At 33.2% G+C, this 17,297-nt stretch overlaps 1 protein-coding gene across 1 annotated transcript; it reads left to right on the top strand.

Annotated features, from left to right (window-relative positions):
* The first annotated feature begins 12,515 nt into the window (after window positions 1-12,515).
* LOC117906058 (laccase-15-like) lies at window positions 12,516-15,419 on the top strand. Its single transcript, XM_034819000.1, has 6 exons — window positions 12,516-12,665; window positions 12,902-13,053; window positions 13,307-13,551; window positions 13,644-13,772; window positions 14,087-15,037; window positions 15,135-15,419. Exons 1-6 carry the CDS (start codon window positions 12,564-12,566, stop codon window positions 15,263-15,265), a joined length of 1,710 nt encoding a protein of 569 aa, XP_034674891.1. The 5' UTR covers window positions 12,516-12,563; the 3' UTR covers window positions 15,266-15,419.
* Window positions 15,420-17,297: the final 1,878 nt, after the last annotated feature.

Below are 17,297 nucleotides of genomic sequence, written 5' to 3'. Positions count from 1 at the left end.
TATGACACCTTCATCTTCCTTTGGGCCAAGCTTGGAATGTCTTGCGTTAGAATCAACCCAAATCTCTTGAATTAGCCCATTAAGTGCTTCTTTGATCTTCTTGGATCTTGCTTTAGTAATAGGCCCAACTAGAATATGCAATGGATCCTTGAATGCTTGTTGATTCTCATCATTCCCCCTCCCTTCAAAAGGATTTGTCCTCGAATCGTCACCTACATCAAAAGGAGAAAGATCAGAAACATTAACTGTAGCACTAATGTTATACTCACCTGGAAGATCCAACTTGTATGCATTATCATTGATTCTCTCAAGGACTTGAAATAGACCATCCCCTCTAGGATGCAGCTTGGACCGCCTATGGGTTCGAAATCTTTCTTTTCTTATATGCACCCAAACCCAATCACCCGGTTCAAAGAGAACTTGTCGGCGGCCCTTGTTGGCTTTGATCGCATATTGCTCAATTTTCTTTTCTATATGTTTTCGTACACTTTCATGGAGTTTCTTCACCATCTCAGCCTTCTTTTCACCATCCAAACTAGTCATTTCATTAACTAGTAAAGGCAGCAAATCCAAAGGAGTTAGTGGATTAAAACCGTAAACAATCTTAAATGGTGAAAAATTAGTAGTAGAATGAACACTTCGATTATATGCAAACTTAATGAATGGCAAACAATCCTCCTAATTTTTCAAGTTCTTCTGAATTATAGTACGCAACAAAATAGATAAAGTCCTATTTACTACCTCAGTTTGTCCATCTGTTTGGGGGTGACAAGTAGTCAAAAATAATAGTTTAGTTCCCAACTTTCCCCATAAGACTTTCCAAAAATAGATAAGGAACTTAACATCACGATCAGACACAATACTCCTAGGAACACCATGTAGCCGTACTATCTCTCTAAAGAACAAATTAGATATGTGGGTTGCATCATCAGTTTTATGACAAGATATGAAATGTGCCATCTTAGAAAACCTATCAACAACCACAATAAGTGAATCCCTACCATTCCTTGACCTAGGCAAGCCTAAAACAAAAATCCATAAAAATATCGACCCAAGGTGCACTAGGTACAGGTAAAGGAGTGTATAATCCATGTGGTAAGACTCTAGATTTGGTCTGCCTACAGGTAATGCATTTAGCACAAGCTCTCTCCACATCATGTTTCATCTTTGGCCAAAAAAAATGTTCATGTAATACGTCTAAAGTCTTCCTCACACCAAAGTGACCTATTAAACCACCTCCATGTGCTTCACGCACAAGCAACTCATGCATAGAACTATTAGGCACACAAAGTCTATTATCTCTAAACAAGTACCCATCTAGTCTATAGAATTTACCAAATTGTTAGATATAAAATAATACCGATTTTCAATTATTTATAAAAAAAAGTTTTGAAAAACAATAAAAAAATCCAAATTGTTAAAATAGAATTATTCTGGTTGCGTGAACAATAGTGCAATAAAGACTAAAAAATATATATAAAAGGTCAATATGTATTTTAGTACATCATTATTTTATATCTTTAAAATCAATAAAAAGTTATCTACGCATCCTTGTTCAATTTTGAGATTCACCTCACCTCAAATCACAATTCTCCCTTATTTTTCCTTTACGGAATCCTTTTTTTCTCAAGCAATCTATTTGGAGTAGTTGGATAATTGACCATTAATGTTTTCCCCTTTTTGTGTTATTAAAAGAATTTCCTCTCAAGCAATATAATTGGAGTAGTTGGATAGTTGACCATTAATGTTTCCCCTTTTTGTGTTATTAAAAGAAGACAAAAAATCTTCTGGAGAAGTCAAATACTTTTAAATGAACTATCAAAAATCATATCAATTTAATAATATGACTTGGACCTCTAAAATTGGTTTATAATAATCACAAATGATTGCCACGTAGACTTATTATATAATATGTCAATTTATCAAATTAATTACACAAAACACTTTGTGATAATGCAGAGTTCAGAATTTAAAGCCATTAAGCAGAATAAAATAATTGTTAAATAATTTATTAATTAAATTATTTTACTATATTGAACAAATATTAAATTCCAAGCTTCCTTTGTAAAACTGATGAGGTGGCCTGCCTAACCATGAATCACAGAAAGGACGGCAAAACGTCAGGCCATGTTGCGGTTTGGACGGCGGAGATTGGTTGAGAAGGGAGACTGAAAACGAGACCACCAAGTTAAACGTAACCGCAACTATAAGCAGCTTTTGGGCCCTACGTCAGATGCTCTTGTATTTTCCTTGGCTCTTAATTGGGTGGGCCCTACGCTCTGTAAAATAAGAATTAAAAAAGGAATAGGAAATCAACAGGTGCGCCCAATCTTCCCCTCTATCAGCCCGGGCCAAGCCATAATTAAGGGTTAAATAAGAAGGTTAGGGCCTCATAGAACCATGCTATTTAAGTATTGTTATAAAAGGCGTGAGACTCCCCATCCATGATGACTGACAACTGGTTGGTTTGGTGATAACCTTAAAAATCAGCTAATTTGTTTTTGGCATGTTATTAGATTTCAATCAATTTTCTAAATTAAATATTGATTATTCAAATTTATTTGTCTTTTTATATCATAGGAAGAAATTGAAGAAGAAAAGAAATAGAAAGAATCCAAATTATCTGATTTAATGTTGGGAATTGTCCCAAATTCCTAATTAGTAAAGATCTCTTTTTATAAAGAATATTGTATATAATATTTTCTAAGTTAATATATTATTATAATATTAGATTTCCTTATAGAATAAAGAAAAGTGTTGGAAATATCTCTATAAACATTCTAGATCATAAGGGGAAAAAGTCATGAGATGAAGATAGACTTGTAAAGACTATACGTGATGGATAGAGATGTGAGGAAGAAAGGGAGGTATCCGATTGAACGAGAAGACTCATGGTAGGGTATGGATACAAGGAATTGGAAAACATGAGATGTTTTGGGAACCTAATAGTTGTATCTGGTTCTGTCATCTATAATATTCTCTATTGTATAGTAGAATAATTCTTTCTCATTCGTGGACGTAGGTATGATTGGCCAAACCACGTTAAAGCCTCATGTAACGTGTGTGATTGTTTTATCTTTGTGTGTTCTTGAATTAACCTTATTTGCATGAAAGATTTCATTGTCACAACATTTAATTTATTATGAAAAGTACAAAGAGAGAAAAATAAATTGATGAAAAATAAGACTTCTGAGTTACCTTTTGAAATGTCCAAGAATTCTGATTGGTTGTTACCTTTTAAAATGCCAAAGAATCCCTATTAGTTGTTTCACTAACCAATTTTCTCGCCTTAAATCATGAATGGAATTATGAATACAAGAACCATTCTTTTCTCACAACAAAGAGTCTTAACCTCTCTTTTCAAGGAGAAAAATAGGGAAAATTTCAAGAAAGGGAAAAGAAAAATATATTTTTTCTTTTGTATCCAAGGAAAAAGAAAAATATATCCAAGAATTTGCATGTGAAACCTCTGATTCACATTTTCTAATTGCTTCAGACTATTTGAGAATGAAAGCATCAACTTTATGGCAACTAAACTAAGGGAAATGCAAAGTCTGACAAATAAATTACCAAGATTTCAATTCCCAATCCAGGTTTCTCTCATTTCTCTCTTGATCATATTGTAAAAGTAAATCAATTAAATCCTATGAAATAATTCTTATACTCCTTTGAGCATTACTCCTACATTATTTCCATATAACTTGACAATGATTTTCATGACCCAGATGGTGCCATATACTCCATATATTGAATCTAGTACTTTTGTTCTTGGAAGTCAAATTCCTGAGTGGTTCAGCCAACACAGTATAGTGTCACAGACTTAGTCTTTTCCTAAGTTCGTGCAACACTTAGACAAGTCAAGACACTTGATCTTGCTAAGTTAGCCTTACTCCCAATGTTTAGCTTGCTAGGCTAAGATGCACCCGACTTAAAAGCTTTAAAGGGCGTAGTAGGCAACACTTAAAGAATGGAAGCTTTTATTGCTCAAATGAAGCTTTACAAGTGCTTTGGGAACTAATTTGCTTGGTTAGGAAGTGATTTGGGTGGTTTTGGATGGTGCCTTGGCCAAATGAGGCCCTCACCTATTTATAGGCACCAATGGAACTCTTTGGAACCTTGGAGGGTTCCTTACAAATCAAGAATAATCTAGAAGCTCATACACTAGTATATGTACAAGGGTATGTACAAAATGATTTTAGAAGATTCTAGAATACCTCCATTATTCCAATGCTCTCCTAGCCAAGTGCAGAGATGTATGGACATCTCTAGCCCTCTCTAGAAGCTTCCATACTCTTCCACTTTATAGCTAAGTGTAGATGTCTCCAAGGGTCTCTAGAAGCTTCCCACCCCTTATATAAGCCCATGGGGAGGGTCATTTGAAGCATCTTGTGACACTTTTCCCCACCTATGCCGTCGACATCCCCATTGTTGCCTCTTCTTGAAACTTCTTGATGTGTTTCTAGAACCTTCTTAAGGCACCTGCATGTTCTCAGCTTACCTGCTTCTTAGGTAGTTCTTTCCATCGAACTAGATACTCTATCAGATGAGAGACCCCTTGTCTCTTGGTAACCCATTCAGTCAAGAAAATTTTCACCTCCTTCTCTTGTGAGGCCTCGGATGGATGCAAACCCCTGCACTTTTGATGCTTGGACTGCTGCTTCCTCTTGCCCATCGAGTTTACCTTTCCTTTGGTGACCTTGTCCATGTGTGTGTGGGCTACCTCAACTCACTTCTCTTTTGCCTCCTTTACTTGCACCCCTGATAGTAAGAAGGTCTTAGGCGTATTGGGCTTTAGGTTGACTTGGAGGGCACCTAGTAACATCATCAAGCCCATATGTGCTTCGTCTTCCTATTCCCCCTCCTTGATCATGGCATTGAGCGCCTTCCTTTTTGGACAATCTCGTGCCCAATGTGGACCGTCACACGGGAAGCATTTGATTTTAGGTGTAAACTCTTTCCTTTTCGTCTTACCCCTTCCTTCTCGGATGTTAGACATCTTACCTGATCCCATTATAGGAGCATTGTGGTCCCTTGAAACCTCGTCTCCCCCACCCATGGCATAGCTATCCTCCAAAGACTCAACTTGGAAGGAGTCTCCCCTCTTGTAATCCATTAAAGACTCTACTACTGCCATAGCAGTGGCTAAGTCTTGAACGCCTCGGCGCCTTAATTCCTGCTTAGCCCATCCTTCCAGGTTATCCATGAAGTTGAATAAAAACTCCTCCTTAGTCATGTTAGGAATCTCAAGCATGAGCGAAGAGAATTCATTGACATAGTTGCGTATTGAGCCTATGTGCTTGAGACGCCTCATGTTTTTCCTAGCCAGGTAAGCCACGTCCTCAGGGTAGAATTGCTTCTTGATCTCTCTCTTGAAGTCTTCCCACGTCTCTATGGTGCAAATGTCTTTCTCCATATCGGCGAACCTCCGATGCCACCATAGAGTAGTTGCAGTAAGGTAGAGGGTTGCAGCCCTTACCTTAGCCGCCTCATCAGTCAGTGTGATAGCCTTGAAGTATCGTTCCATATGCCATAAGAAGTTGTCCAACTCCTTGGCATCCCGCTTGCCACTAAACCCTTGTGGCTTCAGTACCTCCACCCTAGATGCCTCTTGTGTGGCCATGACCCGTGCCGACACATCAGCCTTTTAGATGACCAACTCCTACCTAACCTCCTAGTCTTAAGACTCCATTTGAGTGGCCAAGGCCTTTATCCTTGACTCCATGCTAGCAAGCATGCTCAAGACCTTTTCTTGGAAAGACATAAACTCCTCGTGTGACACTGGCTGAAATTGTGAGACTAGCATCCCCTCAAGAAGGTCTTGGATCTGCTCCCTTAGATCCTTTAAGCCCTTCTCCATGCTTTGCTTGATCAAGTCCACCTCTTCTCGGGTGTCTACCATGGCTAGCTCCAACTTGGCTAGCCTTGCCTCCATGTTGGCTATGGCATCAAGAGATTTATCCTTTTTGCCCATGCCCCGTGTACTAGGCTCGGTCTCCCTCCCACGAGTTTGCTCGATAACGTCCTCAATGTTGGACCCCAACATGCTTCCTTTACTATGCCCGCTTCGTAGCCGTGCTATGATACCAACTGTCATAGACTTAGTCTTTTCCTAAGCTTGTGCGACACTTAGACCAGTCAAGACACTTGATCTTGCTAAGTCAACCTCACTTCCAATGCTTAGCTTGCTAGGCTAAGATGCACCCGACTTAGAAGCTTTAGAGGGCGTAGTAGGAAACACTTAAAGGATGGATGCTTTTATTGCTTAAAGGAAGCTTTACAAGTGCTTTGGGAACTCACTTGCTTGGTTAGGAAGTGATTTGGGTGGTGCTTTTTTGGTGTAATACTAGGTTGATGAGATTGGTTGTGTGTGCTATTTTTGTAGTTAAGGGTGTTTTCCATGATTGCCCTGGTAATATATTTTGTCATTTGAATTTGACTCAAGGTAAAACTGTTCACCTTTTTGCTCCCATCAATCCAGAACACCAGAATTCTTCGGATGAAGGACACAGATTCATTAAATCAGATCACATGTGGCTTGGGTATCAACCAATTTCTCGAATTGGGATTGGCCACGCCAATTAGCTAAATAAACTGAGTCAAATTCAGGCTTCATTCCATGCCTATGGCCCATCTTATGAGGTGAAGAAGTGTGGGGTTCATCCACTATAAGAACAAGATGAGAAAGAAGGCAATCAACCAGAATTTCAGTGCAACAATACGGATGAGAATTCAAGTATCTTCACTATTAAAGATTATGGTGAGCTTACACATTTTCTCTTTACAATGCTGATATAATGAAGCAAGCCACTTCTACATTGAGCGGATGCATCAGCACAAGATGCTCAAACTTGAAAGATAGAGATGAAAACTATCATATTGTTATTGTCTTACTGGTTTCTCTTTTGCATGGTTTTTCTTCTGGATTTGATGCTTTTGGGGGTTAGAACTCGTAAGAATCTAGCTGAGAATTTAGTCATCTATTGCATAGTAGTTGATTCCCAAATTGAACCATTTTATTTGAGCCTATATTTTCTTTTTATGCTTCTTGTTCTTCATATTTTTTCATAGTTTTTTCCTTTTAATAGTAGTCATGGACTGCTCGAGCAATATTTTGTTCAAGGTTGTTAGCTAGCTTGGTAGAGCTAAGGAGAGCGTCCCGATGATCCTCTTCTATCTGTGCTTAGTCTTCACTTAATTTTGGCCATGGATGTGATTGATGTGACTAATGTTTTAAGATTTGGTTAACTAAAAATGATCTACAGGTTGGCAATTTTGTGAAAATGTATTTTGAGTAGTTGCAATATTTATCATTTTTAGTTCATATAAGTGGTCCATCCAATCCAATCCAATCCAAGTTGTTAAAGACCCTTTCAACAACTCATGGAGAAAATAAAGATCAAAGCCTCTCCAAGGAACCCTGAGGGTGAGCCAATGCTCTTATTTTTCTTTAGATATGCTTTGAGAGGTTTTCATAATATTCAAATTGGAGAAGGCCTCTATGGATGAAGGTTAGTTGGTTGATTTGAAGTTATTCTTCAATTTATCTAAGCCTAGTTGTGTTGGCCGAAAGTGCAAATTCTGTAATTTGAGTTTTCCTCATTGAAAGTTAGTTGATCTAGTTTAGGTAACATCTAGAAGGGGTGAATAGGTGTTTGAACCTCTTACGCTCAAAAATTAATTTTTTAAAAAAAAATTAATTTGTTTGATTTAGGAAAGCCTAAAAATATTCAATACAAGAATGCAAGATTTTTTACATGGAAAACCACTTATACAACATGCGGATGTAAAATCCATGGGGTTAGAAACATCTAATTAAAAATCCACTATTCAAAAGTATAGTGCATAGTTTTATCTAGTGGAAGCCATCCCTAAGTCTTACTCCCCAGCACCTCTACTATACTTCACATTTGTAGTACAACACCGCTTTTGCTCCTAGTGAATCCTACTTTAGTGTTTGTGGAGATGCAAATCTCTTTCTTAACCTAGTAAAAGCGAAGACAATCATTTTTCAGAGTTTTGGGAACCAGAAGGCAAATTAGGTTTTTTTGAAACATTTGCAACAAAAAGAGAAAATCCTCTTTAGACAAGGTATTTATAGGGCCAAGATCCTAGTGGATCAGATTTAGAATTTTCCCAAAATAAAGCTTTTAAAATTTGGAAAATCAAAGCTTTAGAATTGTAGAGAATTCTATCACACTTGAGTGCTCTAGAGAGAGCTTAAGTGCTCTCTATAGCACTAGAACTCTCTAGGAGGTTTTTAAAACTATTTTAAAAAACATTTAACTCAGTTTAAGAACTTGACATTCACACCAACCTTCATTAACTCTAATTTGTCTTTCTTAGACCTTTCTATACTTACCTTTGTTATTCCAGTTGATCACACGACAACTTCGAGTTTTCAAAGGAGAGTGAGATATAATCTAAAAAATCCCTAAGTTAAAATGATTGAAACAAAATTATCAATCTTAAACTACATAAATTAATGTACCAATACTCACAAATAAGAAACCTTGGATTCATTTTGCAAGAGGGACTTCTATCAAGCATGTTGGGTTTGCTTCAAAAATGACTTATTATGATATGAGAATCATACCAAAATGCTTCAAAGTATAACAAATACTATGGTGCCAATCACAATACGGTGGAATAAGAAAATATATGACTAGTGAAGTGATTATTTATTTAAGAAAATTTTAAGGTTAGGTTGTTAGGATATCCTAGGATTTTAAATTAATTATGCCTACCTTTTTATAGTTGAAATATTAAAAAATGTTTTTTTTTAATTTTGATTTATTATAAAAAAATATGAAAGAAAAATATAATTAAATTAGTTAAAAAGTTATATATATATATATATATATATATATATATATATATATATTGAATTTTTATATAGAATAGAAAAAAAAATCAAATGAATTAAACAAAACATAAATTTCTTTTCATTCTTTTCCCAACCTCAGATTCTTTTGCCATTCTTAGACATACATGCATCTTTGATGATGGAAGTACAAAAACAATTTATTTCATGCATGAACCACAAATGTAGAGATAGCTTCCCCAACTTTTTAGATGAGATTATAACTATAGAGGTCCTTGTTTATTTTACAAAAAATAATTAAATCCATTGGATAAAGAAGAATAACATAAATAAAATGAAGATAGTGATATTAATGATCATCTTATATAATATTTGTTGAGATGTTTATTTGGTATTACTCATAAAAATGTAGATTAAAGGCATTATTATACAAATATTATTTGATCTAGTTAAAATAAAAATGAACTTTCAAAAACACAAAAAGAAAATGAAGATATTAAGAATATTTTTTAAATGGTAAATGATTTGTTCAATTAGAGGTTGGATTTTATATTAAAACAAAAAAGAGTAAAATTTTTGTTTTGATCATTATACTTGTTCATAGTAATTCAATCATTTACTTGATTAAATACTTAAATATTGTTGGAGTTGGGTGGGCACCCAAGTTGGTGTGACTTAACCTGATCCAACCAAATAAAAGATAAGGGTGGAACATTTTCTAGGAGTTGAAACTACTAGAAATTACCCAAAAATCACCCCAATAAACTTTTCTCTAGAAAAGAAAGATTGAGAGAACTCTGGAAGAAAAGTTCTTTGAAAAAAGAAGGTAAAAGACTGTGTGTTGTCGAACAGAGTAATTCTCGATTTTAGTGTGGTTTCATTCATGACTTGGGGTAAATAATTAAATGGTGAAACAATTGATTGTTTTTTTTTTTTCCCGATCTTGGGTATTCCAAAAAGTAATCCAAATTTTTCCTACAAATATTACTTTTGAAATTTAGGAACACTTCTCAACTGAGCAAATGTTCAACTACTTAATATTAACTTATTTTCTTTCAACCCTATTAAAAGTGATATTTCTAATATTAGTTCATATGCATTTAGTTGAAGCATGATTTTTCTTTGTATATCAATATAAAACTGACTAAAATATAAGTCATTAAGCTCATATTTGGTACATTGGAATGGGGAATGAGAATGAATAGATATCTTGGGTAACCATTTTTTAAAACAAATTTCTATTCTCTAAAACAAAAAAACAGGAAACCATGTTTGACAATCAAAAAATAGAAAATAGTTTTTTGCTTTTAAAAACTATTAATATGATGTCTTCAGATAGCATTTTTTAAATTATTTTAAGTTTTTTTTTTAGGGCTATTTTAAAAAATAATTGTACAAATATGGGGAATGATAAAAAAAAATAAAGCACTGCAAATAAACATATGTAAAAACATATAAAGTGGGTTAAAAACATTTCAAGTTCCTACATAGACATTTTTTTTTACAAGATATTGAACAATTTAAAAAAAAATTCTTGAAAATTGTTTTTCAAAATTATTTTTATTGGCAATTACCAAACATGACCTTTATTTCGATGCCTATTTTTCCTTGATTAGTAATAAATATGTCAATTCCAATTCTTATGTTTGAAAGCACCAAAGAGTGTAAAGTTGAAATGAATGTTTGTTTCCATTTCAATTTTAGGTAATAATGAGAATGAGAATGGAAAATAAAATTGATAATAATCACTATACACATAACTTCAAATAATTTTTTATTTTTATTTAAAAAAAATCTTTGAGAGTTTCTTTACTGAATAATAAAAGTTGGTTTGATCATATAGCCACCTAAAGCAATTTCTACTATTTGGGCACAATGTTATTATTAATAAGTCAAAGTAAAATATTTGTTTATAATTTTTTTAAATATAATTTAAGTATGCAAAGTATATTATTTAGTTTTATCTTTAAATTGAAAGTGCCTAATTTTTTGAAGAAAGCGAATTTAATTATTGAATTAAATGACTCCTACTTATCAATTTTTTTTATAAAGATGCGTTAGCTCTTAGGATTTAACTTTGTACTATACTTGATCCTCCTTATTGAACTATTTTTCCTAACTGAGTTTTAAGTTCACTCTTCTCTATTATTTCACTTTTCAGGTACAAGTGATATTAATGAGGAGAAATCGAGTTAAGAAAGGTGTTTCTTTTGAAATCTGTTTTACAATTAATTATTTAGGAGTTTTAAAATAAGATTGAACGTAGTATTGATTTCTAAAACCCTTTGAATTATGTGGGATGATCTTTGAATTTATTACTTAGATATTTTTAATTAGTTTTGGGTTAGATTTTTTATTTATTTATGCTCTAATCATTGTTATGAATCAATTTAAGGAAGTTGTCAACTAATTACTTGTTGGATTTGTTAGTTAAGGTCATTCACATGTTGGACTCTTGGGTTTGACAAGTGAAATGACCATGGTGTCTTTGATCTTCAAGTGTCACAATTAACAACTAAACTATTTTCATTTTCAAGTAAAGTTTCTTGTTAAGGTAAAAATATACATTCAAAATAATTTAACCAAGTATAAATATGTATCATACGGAGAATAGTAGGAAATTTATTCCAAAATTTTTAAAGAAAATGTGAGAAAAAAGTGAAAAAAAATCTAAATTAACTTGATCAAATTTTTACGCATCTTAAAATTTATTCATCATTTTTTCTGTTTATAAATAATTTAAAAATATATAAATCTTTCCATAATTTATTTATATAATGATTTTTCTTTGTATATGATACAATAAACCAAACAAGGAAGTTTGAATTATTTCTTATTTTACTTTTTTTTTAGATGGTTTGTGTAAGCCAACTAAAATCATTTTAATCAAGATAAACATTTCATATGAACAAATAAATTATAGATTGCATTTGTTTTGAAAAAAGTTTTTTTTAATCTATAATTATTTATTATTATTATTATTATTATTATTATCAAATTGCTTTTTGTTGAGAAAAAAGATACTATGACTCCCAATTGATGTTTTAAGTGATTTACAAAATATATTTTTGTGTTTTTTTATGGAAAATTCTGAAATACCAACTTAGCTTATCGTCATGTCTTTTATAATCTCAATTCTCAAAGTTTTAAAAAAATTGGGAAACAACTTTGTCCCATCCAGACCAAAACAATAATCATGTTTGCCCCCCAACCGCCGAAATCATCGGTTCAGCACTATTGATTGTCTTAAGTAACACGATAACAAGTGAGGATAATAATAAGGGTTTGCTAAATAATATTTACAAAAATAATTCTTAAAAAATAATTTTAAAATAATTCTTAAAAGGAGTTGTCTATGAAAAACATTTTATACGCGAGGCCAAAATAACGTGTGAAAGAATATTTTAAATTTATTCTAAAATAACGTGGAAGTAACCTGTAAGAATTTTTCACAATTGTTAGCTTTCTTCACGCATTTGGTTTATTTTAATTTGGTAATTGATCAAATATCATTATTATATATAGTGGTCCTGCTCATTGAAGTGGTCAAAGAACATTAAAAGCCAATACACATTCAAATCACTTTCTCTTATATTGAAACGTGGAGAGGAAGAATGGTATCCCGACAGAATTATCATGACTATATAATGAATCATACATATGAAAGAAACACATCAAAAGGAGTAAGAAAATTGAAGGAGTTCTGTTTAGGAAAAGAGAAGAGGCTTTTATTCCAAAGAAGATGTGGCTGATCATGAAGGTTTTCCTCTTACAAATTTTAGTGTTTCAACTTTTTGGTGGTGGCATCCATTGCCAAGCTTCAACCCGTCGGCATACTTTTGTGGTAAATACTATATATGATTCTGGCCTTAACGTCACCTTCTAATTATAATATTTAGGGAGCAGTATGACTCTCATTTTCCACCATAGGACCCTTTACTCTGGTGTCGTTGAGTCGTTCATGCATGCTATCAATTTTTAAGTGGTTATACACTTGCATGAATGGATTGATGCAACTATTCATGCATGTAATATTTCTTTTGGGATGAGGTTGCATGGTTAACTTTTACTTGGTTGCAGGTGAGGGAAGCTTCATATACAAGGCTTTGTAGCACCAAGAAAATGTTAACAGTAAATGGACAATTTCCGGGACCAACTATATATGCTATGAAAGGAGAGACGATCATTGTCGACGTTCATAACAGGGGAAAAGAAAACGTCACCATTCATTGGTAGGTCTTAAGCGTGTCTCAGAGAAAGAGCATCGACAACATGCCTACATGGCATACATTCTTTTATTTCTAAGAGGGGGTTGCAATATATTGCTTTGCAAATAAAGTCAAATTTAAAACAATACTTTAGGGTTATTTGCTTTAGTTTTATTGAAATACAATAGATGCCGCTTGTTACTATGATAATATGTTGCTACATGCCATCTTTTGTTAGTTCGAAAATAAGTACTAACGTATAGTTATTGTTTTGCAGGCATGGGGTGAACATGCCTAGATATCCATGGACAGATGGTCCCGAGTATATCACACAATGCCCAATTCAGCCAGGGTCAAAGTTCAGTCAGAAGATCATCCTTTCCTCTGAGGAAGGCACTTTATGGTGGCATGCTCATAGTGATTGGACCCGAGCCACCGTTCATGGAGCTATAATCGTCTATCCCAAGAATGGAACCAAGTATCCTTTTCACAAACCTAATGCAGAAGTTCTCATCATATTAGGTAGAAGTGTTGTTACTTTTAAATGTTAATTTACATATTATGAATTAACCAGCAAAGCAAAATCTAAAATTATTGGAGTTGTTGAAATGCAGGACAATGGTGGAAGATTGATGTGAATGCGATTCGAGATAAAGGGCTTGCAAGCGGAGCTGATGCCAACGCCTCTGATTCTTTATTGATAAATGGACAACCCGGTGATCTACTTCCATGCTCAAAATCAAGTACAAATTAAGTTTAACTTCCCATTTTAAAATTGTACACAATTTCATTTTCTTATATGTTGACCATAGTACTTTTTCTTATTAACATCAACATATTTAAAGCTTAATGCTAAGAAAGAGGAATATAGATATGAGAATGGTAGAGCCATGATTTAACACATGAGAAAAGGCTAGTCCAAATATAATTTTGAAATATGGAGCCAAATTTACACCCGTAATCAATTAATCACTTCATAATTGGTGGATCCTCATGGAAACTTTTTCTTTTTCTTTTGGTTAGTCATAAGTATACAACTTTCCCTTTCTAATTGCAGGCACATTCAAGCTAACAGTGGATCATGAAAAGACCTATCTACTTCGCATAATCAATGCTGCCTTGCATGAGCCTCTCTTCTTCTCCATTGCCAAGCATAAAATGACAGTGGTTGGAACAGATGGTAGCTACACGAAACCATTGACACGAGATTATATCACAATATTTCCTGGTCAAACCTTCGATGTCTTACTAGAAGCTAACCAACGCCCGGATCACTATTACATGGCGGCTAAAACTTATTCTGATGCCCCAGCAGGTCGTAATATTTTTGATAACACAACCACCACAGCTATTGTACAATACAGGGGATACTATAGTCCATCTTCACCTCCCTTCTTGCCTCATTTCCCTGCATTCAATGACACAATTGCATCGCTTCAGGTCATGGCCACCCTCCGAAGCTTAGCAGATGCAGAACATCCTTGCAATGTCCCATTGAGCACAAGCACTAAACTGATTTACACCGTTTCTGTAAACTCGTACCCATGCTTCAATGATTCATGTTCAGGGTCCAATGGGTCGAGGTCTGCTGCAAGTATAAACAACATAAGCTTCCATACCCCTACAATTGACATACTAGAAGCTTACTATTATAACATTAGTGGTGTATATGGAGATAAATTTCCTAGCGTTCCACCAGTGGTGTTTGATTTTACAGCATATTATCTTCCATTACTCTATCAGCTGCCGAGCGCCGGAACAGAAGTAAGGGTGCTCGATTATAACTCCACAGTGGAGATTGTTTTGCAAGGGACAAACTTGGTTGCAGGGGTAACCCACCCCATGCATCTCCATGGACACAGTTTCTATGTTGTTGGATGGGGATTTGGGAATTTCGATGAAAATAGAGATCCTTTGCACTTCAATCTGGTGGATCCTCCCCATCAGAATACCATCTCTGTTCCTAAGAATGGTTGGGTTGCAATCAGATTCGAGGCATCCAACCCTGGTATGTTGCAAGCACTCATGTCCTCTATGAAAAAAAAAAAAAAAAACCCTTGAAACTGCCAACATAGGTGTAATGTTCTGTATTTTCTGTATTGCAGGAGTGTGGTTCATGCATTGCCATGTAGAACGCCATCTGACTTGGGGCATGGAAACTGTGTTCATAGTGAAAAATGGTAAACACCCAGAAGCTCAAATGTTGCCTCCTCCATCTGACATGCCACCATGTTGAAGCTGCAAAGAAATAACATGCCAAAGATTTCATTAAATATTCGTATTATTTAGCTTTCATGATTTATTTTCTGTTCAATAAAAACAATGCTAAGATGTCTCCCAATGCTATGTCCACAATAGATATATCTTGATTTGACAACTTTTGGCTATTCCAATTTATTTGGATATGATAAAATATCATGTTGTATTAGAAAAGTTTGAAATGGCATAGTTTAAAATTATCTTGATTTGACAGTTTTTTACTTCTCCATATTTTATTCCGATTCATAGAAGGTTAGGTATCATATTAATAATTAAAAAAACTATAAATGATATAGTTTAGAGTAATTGACTTATTCTTATATTTTAAAATTAAACTATGATCTAAATTGATACTTGTGAAAAAGGTCATGAAATGGTTTGTTTATTTTTTTTACTTTTACATCTAAAAATATTTTGCAAATAAGATAATTTTTATGAAGTCTTATACAGTTGAGATAAAGTCCGTTCTTTTTTATTTATTTATTTTAAATTAAAATAAACATTTTTTCCTAAAGTTAAAATAATTGGTATATAATTTATATTTTTACCTTCTATTTTAATAACAATATCACAAGATCTGCACCAAGATAAAGGAAAAGGAAAAAAAAACAAATCACCCATTTCCATTGCATGGGCACAAATTGAGCCTAACCCACACTGAAATAACTCCAAATTTGAGCCTAACCCTTTTTTGTTTCCTTAAATTAAAATAACTAGAAAAACAAATCACTGGTTTTTGTAAATTAAAACGTAGGACTTGATCATTTGAATTTATGGTTTAGAGAAAAGACACTTACCAGTTAACTAAGTTGCTGCATTTGACCAAACCCTCCAAATCCAAGTCAATAAATTAAGTTGGCAGGAAAGTTGTAGAGTCATGAGTGGTGCGCTAAAAAAATATTAAATAATAAACTTTGGTTTTATGGACTTGGAATATTCCAGCTGACATTCCAATGCTATGTGGTTGGAGTTGACGAAGCAATGCATGAGAATGTCAGAAGCGAAGAAAGGTGGAGAGAGGCCAAAATTTCACGCTACCTATACCTAATAGATAGAGTTGAAAGGAATAAATTTGGGCATGACCTAATTATACTTTATAAACACTCAAAAATAATTGTAAATAATTAAATCCCAAAAAATAAATGACAATAAATGAAATTTTATGAATTAAAAAATAAATTAATTGTGATTAAAATGTTTTTTATTTGTAATATTTTTATCCATAAAAAAATATTTTTACATTATAAATTATTTTAAAAAGAACCACTTAGTATTTAAACGTAAATTAAAAAAAAAATGTTCATAAATTATTTTTAAGTGACTTTTTGAATTTTTAAAAGTGATTTTCAAATATATTTAAATTTTATTTGGATTAACTTTTAAGAGTTGAATAAAAGTTTTTATACCTATTTAATTAGTATTTAAAAAAAAACTTATAACTTTTAAAAAAGATTTCATATAGAAGTCATAAAAATGTTATTTCTTATAAGAATTTTATAATTCTATTTTTGTTTACATAAGAAGTTCTTTCATGTTTAATAAAACTTTTACACCATCAACATTAGCCCTTAAAAATTATTACTTTAATTTTGATTTTAATTTTTAGTTAAAGCAAAAAATATGAAGCTATCCCAAATTTGACCTTACCATCCACCTAATTAATTTTTATAAGAAAATGTTTTTTTTTTAATATTTAAAAGGGATTTTATTTATTTATTTTTAAGTCATTCCCAAAATGAAATTTATAAAAAAGAAAGAAAAAGTTTGCTCCCGTATTAGAAAGATACAATTTTTAAAACGTGGATTGAAGTGATTATAGAACTTTGTTTTATGTTATATATTCAAAATTAGGATCTCCTAATTTCTTTCAACTCCAATCTTCAATATTCGTTCTTTATCTAAAATCTAACACAAGGACTAGTTGCCTACTCATAATAGAGGACATGAAATATAATTTTGTTTCAAGTAACATCAAATTCAATGCATTAGAATCAAAGAGCAAGTAGGAT

This window comes from Vitis riparia, chromosome 18 (genome assembly GCF_004353265.1).
Source record: "Vitis riparia cultivar Riparia Gloire de Montpellier isolate 1030 chromosome 18, EGFV_Vit.rip_1.0, whole genome shotgun sequence".
Classification (NCBI taxonomy): Eukaryota; Viridiplantae; Streptophyta; class Magnoliopsida; order Vitales; family Vitaceae; genus Vitis; species Vitis riparia.
Note: the sequence above shows the minus strand (reverse complement) of the source record. Positions and strands in the feature narration are given on the sequence as shown.

Excerpts from the sequence above, each read along its gene's own strand:
- LOC117906058 (XM_034819000.1), top strand. The coding sequence starts at position 12,564 with ATGTGGCTGATCATGAAGGTTTTCCTCTTACAAATTTTAGTGTTTCAA. Across the intron at positions 12,666-12,901 it reads CCCGTCGGCATACTTTTGTG|GTGAGGGAAGCTTCATATAC; the intron begins GTAAATACTATA and ends ACTTGGTTGCAG. Across the intron at positions 13,054-13,306 it reads GAAAACGTCACCATTCATTG|GCATGGGGTGAACATGCCTA; the intron begins GTAGGTCTTAAG and ends ATTGTTTTGCAG.